At 42.3% G+C, this 14,265-nt stretch overlaps 1 protein-coding gene across 1 annotated transcript in view; it reads right to left on the bottom strand.

Moving 5' to 3' along the window:
• Positions 1-14,265, bottom strand: part of KCNK16 (potassium two pore domain channel subfamily K member 16) — a 117,387-nt gene that overhangs the window by 18,225 nt on the left and 84,897 nt on the right. The window contains exon 2 of the mRNA XM_069608752.1: positions 13,476-13,590. Coding sequence (XP_069464853.1) covers positions 13,476-13,590 — 115 coding nt within the window. The remainder of the gene's footprint in view (positions 1-13,475; positions 13,591-14,265) is intronic.

Genomic DNA, 14,265 nt, shown 5'->3' with positions numbered 1-14,265 from the left:
CCACACACTTGCTTTTGCCCGGGCCGAGCACCTGGTAACATATCAGTGGCGTCGCCAGGAATCAAATTTAGGAGGGGCACAGAGGGGGCCAAAGTAGGGGGGGCACAGACAAATGTAGGGGGAGAACATGGTCACTGCTCGTCTTAGGTGGGGGGGGGCACAGGGTTTCACAGGGGGGGCCCGGCCCCCCAGACCCTCCTAGCGACGCCACTCACATATACAGCTGTGTTAACGTTCTTCTGTGCTTCTGCAAGCTTTGCTCACAATCATTGTGGAATTGGCCTAACTTGTTTATTTATTTTATTTTGATACAGAACCACAGAATGAAAATGGAGAGACTGGTGTCACAGGCAATGCAGTACGCAGCTGATTATTCCTGTTCCACGTCAATCACCACTTTTGGAATTCCTTTGCCTTTGTTTGTTTAACCCTGTTTATTTTACATGCTTTTGTAAAAGATTAATTTGCAAACAGTAGAAATGGGAACATGCATGTGCTGCACTTTTTCATATTATAATTGCATCATAGTCATGCAGTTTACTGGTGATCTGTGCGAAGTGCACGCGTTTCGGGGCCCCCATCTTACCCAACAACGTTTTCTACCCCCCACTCACGCAGATATTTTAGGAGCCGTGCAATTACATGGGATGACCTTGTTAAATGCCGTTCTGTGCTCAAGCAGGGCCTCCGCTCGCTCCCCTTCACTCCCCAGCAGGTCTCGAACCTGACAATAAGGGAATGCAATGTGAAAAGCTGCAATGTGCAAAGAGAGGTAGTATACGGCAATCTGCATCTGCGCCAAAACAGCCACCAAAACCCAAACTGTAAAGGTACTGTAATAAAGGTAATAAATCAAACAAGGCAGCCAAACTAGACAATACGCATGTCACACCGCGTTGCAATGTCATTGAGATGTAAGGGGGGTGGGGGGGTTTGATGGTCTTCTATGCGCGTGCCAGACTTCATCTTCACAGTGTTGGTGGTGACGCAGCAAGAGGGTTTGCCTCCAGTGGCAAGTAACCAGAGTAGGAGCATGGTGTGACGTCCATCCCCGCCAATGCCAGGCCTTGGAATTGACCTTTCTTAAATATATATTTTGGTGCTTTTGTCTTAATGTCATGCAGCAATTTAATAAAAAAAACAGGAAGACTATCTACACGTACTTATCGCACAACGTACCACATTACATGCTATAAACTGCCACCATAAACCAGTCAAATGGAAGGTCCCCACAGGGGAAGTCATTAGAGACAGAGGGCCTCATTACACGGTAGGCGGTAAGGGTTTACCGGTACCGGTAAATCCTTACCACCTTACTACGAGGTCCCTTTGCGGGTTGGGGAATTTAACGCCTGCTTTTTGCAGGCGTTAAAAACCAACCCGCAAAGGGACCAGTGGAGCTAATTACGGTACCGCAATTTGCGGTACCGTAATTAGCGCCTTCCCCATTCCCATTGAGCCCTATGGGGCAAAAATGGGAATGGGGAAGGGCAATGGTGGAAGGGGGAATTACCGCCCCGCCAACCTGGGAATGGGGCGGTAATTCCCCTTTCCACCAAGGCGGTGCCGGTATTTTACCGGCATGAACCATGGCGCTAATAGCGCCATGGTTCTCTGCCTACTGTGTAATGAGGCCCAGATTCTGAAACTTTCTTGAAAGAATGTGATCTACTAGAGGAAAGATTCAAACAGAGAGCCTATTCAAGAGAATGTATCCGCGCAGCCAGCAGAAAAGCCAAGAACATGATGAGAGAGCAAGCTTTAATGCCCAAAAAGAGCAGAGCCAATCAAGAGGACGAGCAGGTGATTTGCATTACTATGTACTGTACCAATAACTCTGCGCTGAAAAAGATTCTGAGAAAGAATTGGCATCTCCTAATCTCCTAGTCAGATATATTCAGGAACAACCGAAGATTATTTATAGAAAAGCAAAGACGCTCAAAATGAACTTAAAGCCATCGTTACTTCTGGAAATACATGAAAATTCAAAACAAACCTGGCTACAAACGGAAATGTCAGGATTTAGAAAATGTGGCACGTGCACATTACGTTAATATGCTCATGCAAGTGCAAAGACATTTCAAGATGCAAGAGGAACTCGAATCAAAATCAAGGGAAACATACATTGTATGTCAAAATATACAGTATATGCAATAACATGCACATGCCAACACTTGTATATTGGAAGCACCATATGAGAAGTCAGAACTAGAATTCGTGAACATATTTCGACAATTGGAAGCCAGGACGTGTAATTACCCTTGGCACATTATTGGCAACAAACACATAAAATGGAGAACAAGCAAGACCTTAGGTTCATAGGTCTTCAGAAGGTGAAATTGGGAGAAGAGGTGGCAACCTGGAACGACGACTTAGGCAAGCGGAAGCGAGATTAATTTGCAAATTTAGAACAATTGAATACAGGCTCAATAAGGACAATGAGATGGTTCATTTTCTTCGATCACAACTATAACTAATGAAACTGTGAAAACTCTGGGGAGGAGGACGGATATTTATGAAGCTCTATGTTGCTCTTGCACTTTGTCTTTGTATTTGGTTAGTTATAGATATTTACTGTACTTATTAATCAGATGACCCTGTCGCTCTCCCCAGGACTGGGGGACTGGATTCAGGCCTACGAATGATTCAGTGCCACAAACAACATTACATAATGGGAAGCCGTGGACTCCGACTTGAGACATCATAAGTACAACCTTTCTAGGAAGTGTTTAATATGCTTTGTCTAATATTGTCATGAGCTTGATTACCATACTTTACGAGGGCGGGAAATAGGATTCTTAATTCGGGACGGTTACCAGGAATTACCATTTAATTCAACACAATTTATTTTCCAACATTATTTCTATGAAATTAGACTAACATTGAGCTGCTTAATACGTGGTTAAAGTGAGTGGCTACAAAATACCATATTTTTATGTTTACTAATTACACGTTAGCAGTATGATATTATTTCTGTAATTTGCCAGTAACTATGAGGCAGGCTATTAGGATCCTTAATTCAGGATGTATTTCAGGAATTACCAATCATTCCAGCTCAATGTATACAACAATATTATGTCCATCAAATCAGACCAAAAATAAGCCATTTAGTATGTGGGTAAAGAGAGCGGCTACGAAATACCATATTTTCAGATTTACCCATCATACATTAGTATTATGATATTATTCCAGTAACTTGTCAGGGATTATGAGATTTTAACTTATGATATCTCTACATTCCATGATCACATAGTGACTTGGCCCTTCCAGGATGGCGACCATGAGATGACTAATGGCAACAGAGGAAGGACTTTCCCTGTTGCCATGACAACAAAAGCATTCACAAAGACCGATCTGCCGCTGCGGCCTTTGGAACTGCTCAGCAGACTCTCAGCGATCAGACCTCATACTTTTGACGCAAGCCCTTAGAGGGGATGTTAGTAACTGCTGGGGGGCCATATAGGACAGGAGATAATATCCGTATTCATTCAACTACCGACCCATTGATTGAATTAGAGCACGCACACGTTTAGAGGATGGTGGCTTGCCGCGTGAATTACGAACATCAATTACATTACAAGCGCCGATGCCAGAACTTAATTAAAGGACAATATTTGCATTTAGCGCCTCTAATAGGTAGCTCCTTGGTAACCAACCGACAATCTGTACATAAAATATTTTGTAACAACATGCAACCATGCCATACTAATTTGCTGTGGATAATAGGAATTGCAATCAAGTTACAATTTGGAGATTTTAGTTACCCTGAACTACACATATTTAGCTACACACGGTTATTGTTTCACATTTCTTCAAGTGAGAGAGACTAACTAATGACTAACTATGGGTAAAGAGTGGATTGCAATATAGACTATTGCACATGACGTTGAAAATATATTTCAGGTGGGATTATAACCCGTGAATTCTTAGGAAGCAAGATTGAACACATCCATACACGATTGCCTTCCAGACATATGGTAAAACAATGAATTATGCCAATACTTACAAGCTTATCTATGTTAACAATGTAAGCCTAATGCATTATGTCAACTATGTGTGGTCACCGTAACCTATATCTTTAATTAGATGTACTAACAGGGATGGCTCTTCGCATTTGTTTGAAATTGGACCAAATATGGAACCATACAATACTAATTTGAGTATTAGAAAGTGAACAGTCCTTAAATAATGGACAATCTAAATGTCAAATAGATATTTCAAATGACTTATTTCTAATCAAATGTTATTATTACATTTTTCCCCTTTTTTCTTTTGTATCTCTCATGTTGAACCCAACTGATCCAAACTGATCCAACGCTTTCCCCTTCCTATCTTTCTGTCTGTACGTATGTAATTGATTATGTATACGTGTGTTTATAAATATATTTTTTTTACTATGTGCACTCATGTAGTGAAATGTGAATTGAACATTTGCCCTATTTTTGTAAAAGGCTCTTGTGAAGCCGAAACAAGTGTCAAACAGGGCACTCGAAAAATGTCTATATATACATTTCTTAGAACTACTTTAATACAACTCTTTGAAAAAGACTATTGTGTGGCGTAGTTGTTTTGTGTGAAAACAAAAACTACATACGTTATGTTTTGTGGTATGTATGTTTTGGTGGGGTAGGTAAAAAAAAAAGAAAAATAAACGCTGCATGGGCGTCCCCTGCAGCACCCCGCTAACTATATCCCTGTAGCTGCCCGACAAAAAAAAAAAAGAAAAAAGAAAAAGGACCCTGCCCCACCAGTTCCGGAATCACAGAACTGAAAGGGAACCAGCACTGCAGGGACACCACGCTTCGAGGTGAAAGATAAGCAGAGGGGTGGGGGTGTGTTGGGGGTGTAGGCGGGGGTGAGGGTGTGGGCAGGGGTTAGGTTTTGGGGTTGTTTTACAACAAATGTCTGCATGAGAAACGTACGAACATTTATGTATATCGTACATTTCTCATGCGGTCATTTCCGTCGCTGACCTTTCCGGCATGGTAAAATAACCCTAATCCGATTTCTAAACTCAAGGACAGTTCAAAATAGATGCCTAGCGTTTATACCTTCTTTAGAACTTGAATTTCACTGTTCTGATTTCTGAAGCTTTGATCTTCTGAGGATAGTTTGTATCTTGCTTGTAAGGATAGGCCTGACTGTTAAATGTCACTTTACTCACTGTCAAGAAGAACACATTCAGGCCCAATTAATGATTAAATGCATCAATGATAAGATCAAGGATGAGATTCGGATGGAACACAATCCAACCCTTGATAGGGCAATTGAGATTGTGAAGAATATCCAACACACTGAATTGTGTATTAAGGAATTACACTCCGAAAAGAGTGGTGATGGTTACAATACAGGGCCGGAGGATGGTATGATCAATAAAATGACCAAGGCAGCCCAGAGACAATGGTCTGGTAATGGAAAGAAAGGAGACAGAAAGGGGAAAGATGTATCCAACGAAAGTTATCTGATACCTCATGGTTCCGAGAGCTATGGGCGTCCATGGGGTTCCGCCCAAAGTAGGAGCAAGAAATCTACAAGGGAGGAGGTCCTATCGTTGTAGAAGTGGAAGCCATCTAGCAAATGACAAGGAATGTGTAGCGCTGTACATTGTTTGTCCAGAGTGTGGTCGCAAGGAGCATCTGGACAGATACGCGAAGTGTACAAGGAAGATGATGGTGATGATTATAAGGACATGGGAAGGGAAGTTGTTTACTCTGTTCAATCGGTTTAAGGAAAGGCGAAAAGGAAGAAGCCCTATGCAATGGTTTCTATAAACAGGGTGCAAATACCCATGTTAATAGACAGTGGGGCAGACTACGCCCTGGTCAGTGGAAAAGTGAGGAAGGATGAATTTAATTTCTGCACCCTAGAGGAGCCAAAGATCAGAGCAAATGCTTGTGGAGGAATCCCCATTGATATAATCGTCCAGTTCGCAGCTGAATTGAAGTTCAGCGGGAGAAGAGCGGCTTCTATGGATTACATAGTGACAAAAGGAGGAGAACTGCTTTCATGGGATAATCAAGCAGAGTTGACCATCAGGTTGGATTTGCGTCACCCGGAACAGGTTTTAACTGTTCATGGAAGAATGCAGACGCACAACTTTCTGGAGGATTGATAGTCAGAGGTGGCTGTGTTAAGCAGTGGGGCTTGACGATCGTTTCTTGTTTAGGGTCCTCTCCTCGAATTCCTCGCTGAAACGGAACAGAGTGCAGAGAGCATTATGCTTGGTGTCTCTCTCGCAGCCCCTAATCTCTGCGTATTACAGAGACCAGCTGTAATCTTAAATCTTAAATCTTCTGGAATTCCGGTATCGTTGCCACCGCAGATGCCTTCTGGTGTCTATCTGAGGAGGGGATTTGGCGTTCTGGTCCTGGATTTGCTGTTCCTGGTCCGGGGTTCACCTTTCTGCTGCATGCAGCGGCCTCGCTCCTGGTGCTCTGTCGGGCTGCGGCAGTGTTGAGGGTAAGCAACTTTTCATCTGTTGGTCTTGCCTCCTGGTTCTAATTGTTGCCCTACCCGCTCTAGTGGCCTAAATAACACTCCATCTGAAAACAATGGACGTCAGAATTATTCTGTCCCCGGGGCTGGGTATGCCCAGCCCTCTTTCTGATGTTACAAGGAGGTAAGAGTTCTTGCTGTGTCTTTTACTATTCACCCCCCGTCTGAGAGATAATGGGCTATCCGAAGTCCTGGCACAAATTGCTAAAAGGAGACAGCAGCTCTTGTTAGAGCAACTCTCCATTACTAAAATACTGCATGTCAATAAAGACATTTCTGAGTGATCTTAAAAATGATGAAAAAGCGGTACGCTCCCCCTCGTGTACACCAATGTTTCCATGTTGCAAAGTAACACATTTCTATGAGCAAGGAGGGAGTAACAGGACAATCTTATTGAACAAGGAACACGAGAGAGCAGAAAGTCATATTCTGATGGAGGCCCAGTTGTGGGGATTCCAAAACTCTCTAAATGCTGTCCATATAGGGGATGTCTCAGTAAGTAGTTTGGATTTGGTGGTTGTAGACCCCAAGTTATCAGCAGCCTGGAGTCTATTTAAGGAACAGATGTTGCTGAATATTTCTGCATGCTCTAATATGGAAGACTTTCAGAGACTGATGTTGGTCACTGGCTATAACAAGTGCTCCCCACCATTTTGTCACCAGCAGAAGCCTTTACAATTAGAAACAGCAGGATCTGTAAAACTGTCACAGACCTCCCTTTTCCAGCACGGGGTCCACCAAGTTTGCCAAACAGACGGGGTAATTTCTTCTACCTCAGGTTCGCCCCAACAAGCAGCGTCTGCTGTGACCGTCATTCCTTTGATTGTTGATCCACTACGGGAGGCTCATGCGCTTACTGTTTCTGCTCCCAGCCAAATTTCAGCTAAACAACCATCAGGGCCGACCTCTAAACAATTGTCTTTGCGCAGTCTGCATTCAAAGAAGCCATTAATGACCAATATTGAGAACATGGGCATTAAATCTTTCGCTCTGGATCAAAGGAATTTCATAACAACTAATGTTGGGAAAGTGGAAGGGACAGAATCCAAAGAATCACTGAGAAATAAAGTACTTGCTTGGTTACAGCAAAGAACTGGGCCAGGAGTGGTCCGAACACTGGGCCTGAAGATTGTCCGTAGGATCGACCTTAGTAACTGGTGTTCACAGCAATCTAGTGACTGTGTATTAGTGGGTTGTGGTTCTAGTAATCTCCCCTCATATCTTAGAGCTTGCAAATACATCCCCAAGGGGCTGTTCAAATTGCAAACTGATCCTCTAGGCCCCACTTTGCCACTGTATATTTTTCTCTGCATATTTTGGTGATGTTCATGATCAATTAGTACTTATGTTTTCGAATATCTGTATAACTTTAGTATCAATTGCCCTTACTCTCAGCACTTGTGCGCTACCATTTAGATCTTTTTTATTTTCTTTTAATTGTTTTCTCTATATTTTTCATGTTGTTGTAGTTCTTTGTTGTTATATCTATACACGCCATTAAGCCCAAGGGTCCATTGGGCACACAATAAATATATTTCTTTTAAAAAGGGAGTGAGTAGAATAACAATGGCTTGGAAGTTTCGTCTTGGCTTCTGGAAGTTTTTGAGAACAAAATGGGTTGCCTCAAAGGATTTGTCCATTGAATAAGCCTCAATTATGGGGCAGTCCCAGTTCCAGCTAAGGTGCAGATGTTACCTTTGGCTTTACATAAAGAAGTGGAAGCAGAAATCAAAAGAATGGAAAAGGAAGGGATCATCAAGAACGTTGAAGTGTCCGAATGGGTCAGCCCCATTTTGGTTGTAAGGAAGCCCAATGGCACTGTAAGACTATGTATTGACCTTACAAACTTGAATAGCAATTTGATGGCGGAGACATGTTTCTGCCAATAATAGATGATTTGCTGTCTTGTGTGGGTGGTGCACAAATATTCTCCATTCTAGAATTAAGAGCTGCATACCACCAGATTAAACTTCATGAACTTGCCTATGTCTAGGCACTTTATAAATAAACAATACAATGAGGATTCAATTGATTTTACATCATTTATAATACCCATTGATGTGTTTAGCTGCAGGAGGATGCCATTCAGACTTGTCTCAGTGGCAAGTGTATTTCAAAACCTCATGCATGAGCTATTTCGGAACAAAATGGGAGTGTTGTTCTATCAAGATGATGTGCTTGCTTGTGGTGTGTCTATGGAGGAACATTATGATTGGTTGAAAAGGGTTCTTGAGATTTTAAAGGATGCAGGCTTGACGGTAGCTTTGGAAAAATGTATCTTCAGGGCAGACAAAGTCACGTATCATGGTCATGAGATAACAGACATGGAGTGCCACTGAAGTATGGCACAGTGGAGGCGATTAAGAAAATGCCAGAAACAAAAAGTAAGAATGATGTAGCATCGTTCTTAGGGATAGTGGAATTTTACAGTCATTTTGTTGAGAGGCCTGCGACCAAAATGAAAAACATGAGGTGTTTGATTGGAATGTGGAGTGTGCCAAGGAATTTGAGGGAGTCAAATGGTGAATAGCTCAGGTGCCATTTTTGGCTTGGTTTGTAGAAGGGTGAAAGACAGTGATTAACACTGATGCGTGTGATTGTGGTCTGGGTGCTGCATTTATGCAAGAGCATGATAGAGAACTGTTGCGCATTGCATTTGCCTCAAGGAGACTTAAAGAGGCTGAAAGAAGGCATTCTGTTGTAGAAAAAGAGGCTTTGACTTGTGTGTGGGCAATCAACAAATTCAGGATGTATGACCGGTGGTGACAATATAAAGTCAGGACAGGTCATAAGCCTCTTTTTAGTATTTTCAACGAGAGTGGATTGGAAGGAGTGTCAAGGAGAATCATGAAATGGGTGAGCAGTTTGCAGGGCTTACCGTTTCAGTGGAGGAATAATGTTATTGCGGTTGAATATCCCCTGTTGGGGGAAGATAAAGATGCATTTATTTATTTATTTTGTTTCGACATTTGTATGGCACCTATACACATGTGTTTCCAGGCACCACAAAACAAGAAGTGAGGGGGGTCATGGGATATCATCATGAAGAAACAGCAACAGGATAACAAAGAGACAGTATTGGCCTTGTGATAATCCTAATGTGCGGAGGACATAGCAGGTATTTTTCAGCTACAGGAGAGCATCAAACAGAAGGAATGGGATGAAGCGTGTGCAAGAGATGGGATTCATCAGGCTGCGTTGGGGCTGGTACAAATGAATTTCAATGCCTGTGGAGATGAGAAGGTTAAGGAGCACAGGAGAGTAAGGGATAAATTGTGTGTGAGAGGTGGTTATGTGTGCCAAGGACATTGACTGGTAGTCCCCGAGGAGATTAGAGTTTCTCTAATGAATTTGGGCCACAGAGGACATTTCGGTCTGGCAAGGTCTAAAGTGCTGATAAGAGCTGATTGTTGGTGGCCTGGGGTGGCCAGCGAAGTCAAGTCTATGGCGAAGGAGTGATCAGATTGAATGGAGGGTGACAAAGGACTTAGAGTGTGTAAACCGCCCCTGAAAGTTCGTGAGAGTCCCAAGATATGATATGATAGGATAGGTTATTTATAACATGCTTAATACCCAGAGGTTTCTAAGCCTGGACCCGGGGAGCGAACCTGTGTTGCTCCATGTCGTCTTGTTTCCAAGGCGAGCACATTGCCCCTGAGCTATCCTTCTGAGACAAATGCTGTGGGATGATGAAATAGCACTGGATTTATTGGGCCCATTCAATATTGAAGGGGCCAAAGATACATATTTGTTGGAAGTAATGGACATGCTATCGAAGTGGCCATAAGATTGTGTCTTGAAAGATGTGAGTAAAATGATTAGATTTTTGGAACCTTTATTTTGGCCAGAAGGTTTTCCACATAGGTGTCTTTTGGACAATGGTCCACAGTTAATTTCAAGAGAATTCAATGCATTTCTGGAGAAGTATGGGATTGAAGAAGTGACGACGGATTTATACCATCCCTAATGCCACAGATGTGTGGAAAGATTCAATCGTACGCTAATGGATGTCATAAGAATTGCTGCAGCAAGTGGTGGGGATTGGATTAGAGCTATCATGGAGAGAACTTTTCAATATAGGTTGGCACCACATACAATGACGGGGTTGCACCTTTGGAGTTTTTGAGGGGCAGGAAACCCAATATGCATTTATGTCCCGATTGGATGGGCAGGTCCAAGTGTGAGGGTGTTGATGTGGAATCATTAAGAGAGAGAGATTACGTGTGAGGAGAGAAAAAGCATAGGAGAGACTTGATGAGAAGAATTGTTTGAGGAATGTCAGTTTTATGTCTAGGAATGTCAGTGTTAGGCCAGGCGATGTTGTCAAATTGAAGTTGCCGGTAAAAGTCAAAAAAGGTGAATCCAGATTTTCAAAGGAGATGGAAGTGGTCAAGGATTTGGGTGAAACCGTCATGGTCAAAGGTGGAGGAGTTTGGAGCAAGGAAAGAATGGGGGGTGTCAGAAAAAGGAATGTAAGTTGTGTTTGGTGGAAGGAAGGTAGGTGTTAGGAGTGTGTTCCAAATGTGTACAAAGGGCGAATTCACACAGTGCAATATCAGTCACTCTGTATTGCACACAGTACACTATTTGGATACTATATACTGTATTAGGTTGGCACAGCCTGGTGTACAGCATCTATAGAACCCGAAACCTCTGAAGGAAGGTTGGAGTTTGCAGAGGTTCCAGGTTCCAGGTGTTGTCTGTTCCTGAATGGCGACCTGAAATGTTGCTTCTCAGGAACCTATTTAATCAATAAGTCCTGAGCAGCGGGGCATTATCACTCGGTCGCCTTTAACACAGGCCCCAGGGCATTACCTGAAGCAGTAATGCCCCCTGCGAGGGGCTTATTGCTATTAGTACTGCGGCCCGCAAGACCAGTTTATTTCCAATTTATTAATAGCGTCAGTGGTGTCTCGTAAATAGCTTTTCATTTTCAAAACAAACGGTCTCAAATTTGGACAAAGGTTCCAAAATCAAATTCACATCAGACACTATAGCTCTACCAGGGGGATCAACAAGTCTCTTGTGTACTTTGGGCAAGATGTAAAAAACAGGTACTCTTCCTTGATCCCTAATCAGGAATTCAAATTCTTGCTTACTAATCATTTTGGCATCAAAAGCTGCAGTCACCTTTTCTTTGATAATTTTTTTTAGTGACACATTGAGATTTTTTTGTGTGTTATGTGATATCTTTTGTGTCGTATAAATAAGTTATTTGATGTTTTACATTTGTTTTATATTTGTTTTCTAATGTTTAGTACACTGTGTTAGGTGAGGGTAGTGTTTTTTGTTTAAATTCAGTTTAAATTATTTGAATAATAAACTTGTTATACATTTGTGTAAATCAGTTATAGCAGACGGTCCATTTTTTCAGGACTAGTGATGCTGGAAAACCTTATAGAGTTTTTGTGTGAGGGGGTTGGAGGCAAGTAAACAACACGTATCATCTTGCTCTTTATTGTATTACAGGGAAAAGGGACTAGATGTAGTCCCTTCTCCGTTTCCATGGCGGCCATTGGAAAAAAAATCAAAACAAAGACAATGGCTGCCATGGAAAGGAGAGAAGGGAGTCCCTTCTCCCTTTCCATGGTGGCCACTCCTGGAAGGAACCCATAGCTGTGGCGGCAAGCAGAGATTTGTCGGTCAGGTAAGGACCCGACGAGGGCCAATCAGATCGTGGGAAACAATCTGATTGTACCTCGCCGGGTACTAATTATCAATAAAGGGTTTTGTCACTTACTGCTGTGCCCTGAAGATTCATTCCTAACAGACATCTTCATGATCTGGCAGATAAATGAAGAGCCATTGACACAATTCAGAGACTGGTTGAATCATATTTCTGGATATAGTAATTATAGTGGCATGGAATACTATTTTTACCATCTCATTCTCCCAAAATTTAGACAAAGAACACGTTGCTGTATATTCAAACCTATCACCAACTGAATGGCAAGGCAGAATTACCATACTGCCAATACACCCAACAGAAAATAAACTCTACAAAGAACGAGGAACAGGTTAAACAATAAGTTACGATTTCGATGGTGAGCAGCAAAGATAACATCTCAAGCATTTGAACGAGCTAGCCATTAACAGAAACATTGAGCCATTTCTGTTTCTGAAATCTGAAATTTGAAAAACATGTCAATTTCAGTTAAAAATGTCATACCATTTCCACATTGACCTGGCCACGTGGATAACTATACATTGGGTTAATACACATATCTGAGAATATTTGGTAAGAATCAGGTCAGGGAACCTTCCCACTTCATTAATCCAACCCTCTATGAAGAAATAGCACTCTTAATAAAACATAAAGTGGCCCATTATTGAATAGATAATGGGCTCCAGTGGATTCGGTGACAAGATGAAAAACTTGAGGTCCACATTACTGGATATAGTTAAGTAGCACGGGGAACAATGACCTCAAGGATAAGGCAGAACTCCAGAAGAAGCTGTGTCCAACAGGAAAGTGAGAATAAAAATAAGAGAGTGTTTGCCTGAATCGACTTCCACCAGTGAAAAGGGAAGGACTTCTCATTAGTTTGAAGAATCCTAGTTGACAGTCTTACAACTGAAGGGATTGCTACCAGAAACGCAGTTCCTTTACTAAAACTGGGGCGATTGCCAACGATAATAATAATAATAATTCACATTTATATAGCGCTACGAATCCTCAGGCATCTGAGCGCTGCTTATAATTACCCATGGTGTGTGGTGCTCATTTATCAACCTCGGAAGGATGAAAAAGGCTTTGTTTGGACTTGCCCGGATTCTAACCTGCGTCCGATGTCAAAGCGAGCGCTCTACTCGCTGTGCTATCTGACCATGAACAAACTTAGGGCTCAGTACACATAAAGCAGTGAAAGTTGAATTCCTAAATTAAAATCGCAAAAAAACTCCATTCACATGCAGTTAGAGGGCACAAATATCCGCTAAGCACATGAGTGTTCACCTATTGTAATGAGAATGGTATTTACCTATCGTCGTGACGACAGTTCCTGCGAAAAAGAAGGAACTGCTGAAGTCCCAGTTGCTCGGGTTAGTTGAGTTCCCCTTTGGATTCACGCCGTTCTCCCAAGCTTCCATGATGATCTAAAGAAAAAAAGGATGGCCATTAACCTCTCCGATGGTCAGGACTGATTATACACTAATGCTGATAAATGATAACATAAGTAACCCTGTTAAGTTTCTGAAGGGCTGTGTTAATGATGAAGGTATTTTTATCGTGCACCGTCACCAACAGAATTGGTCCCCAGGTGCTCAGGCAGATCTGCAAATAAGAAGGCGGGGTGGGGTAAGTAAGGTGAAGAGGGAGTAGGAACGTGAGAAAAGGTGATGTCCTGTTGGCAGCTTCAGTTCGGTTTTCACTGTGCGCTGAGCTTGGGTGTGAATATCGATCGATGTGAGTCCTTGTATGCTAGTGGTGCGAGTTATGTGTTGTTTGTTTGTTGTTGCGGTGTGGTGAAGTGTTTGCGGTTTGCTGTGCGAGAAGGTGTTTGTTTGTATTTTTGTGTGAGGTAAGTATGCAGAAGTTTGAGCTTTTGGGTTTGTGGGTTATATGTCTCTCAGTCCTTATAATTATTGTTTTATGTATCCGGTTGTCCTATGGAATAGGCATATTTTTTCTCTTTTTTCTTTCCTATCCTGGCGCAGCAAGTTTCCAGCTGTGTTATTTCGACCTTTGTGTACCAGGTTGAGGCGCGCATTGACCCCCACTCAGGTATTGGTGCTGTATGTTATAATCATCCGCTCCCTTCCTATTTCGTG

Source organism: Ambystoma mexicanum, chromosome 4q (genome assembly GCF_040938575.1).
Source record: "Ambystoma mexicanum isolate Mex_15411 chromosome 4q, UKY_AmexF1_1, whole genome shotgun sequence".
Lineage (NCBI taxonomy): Eukaryota > Metazoa > Chordata > Amphibia > Caudata > Ambystomatidae > Ambystoma > Ambystoma mexicanum.
Note: the sequence above shows the minus strand (reverse complement) of the source record. Positions and strands in the feature narration are given on the sequence as shown.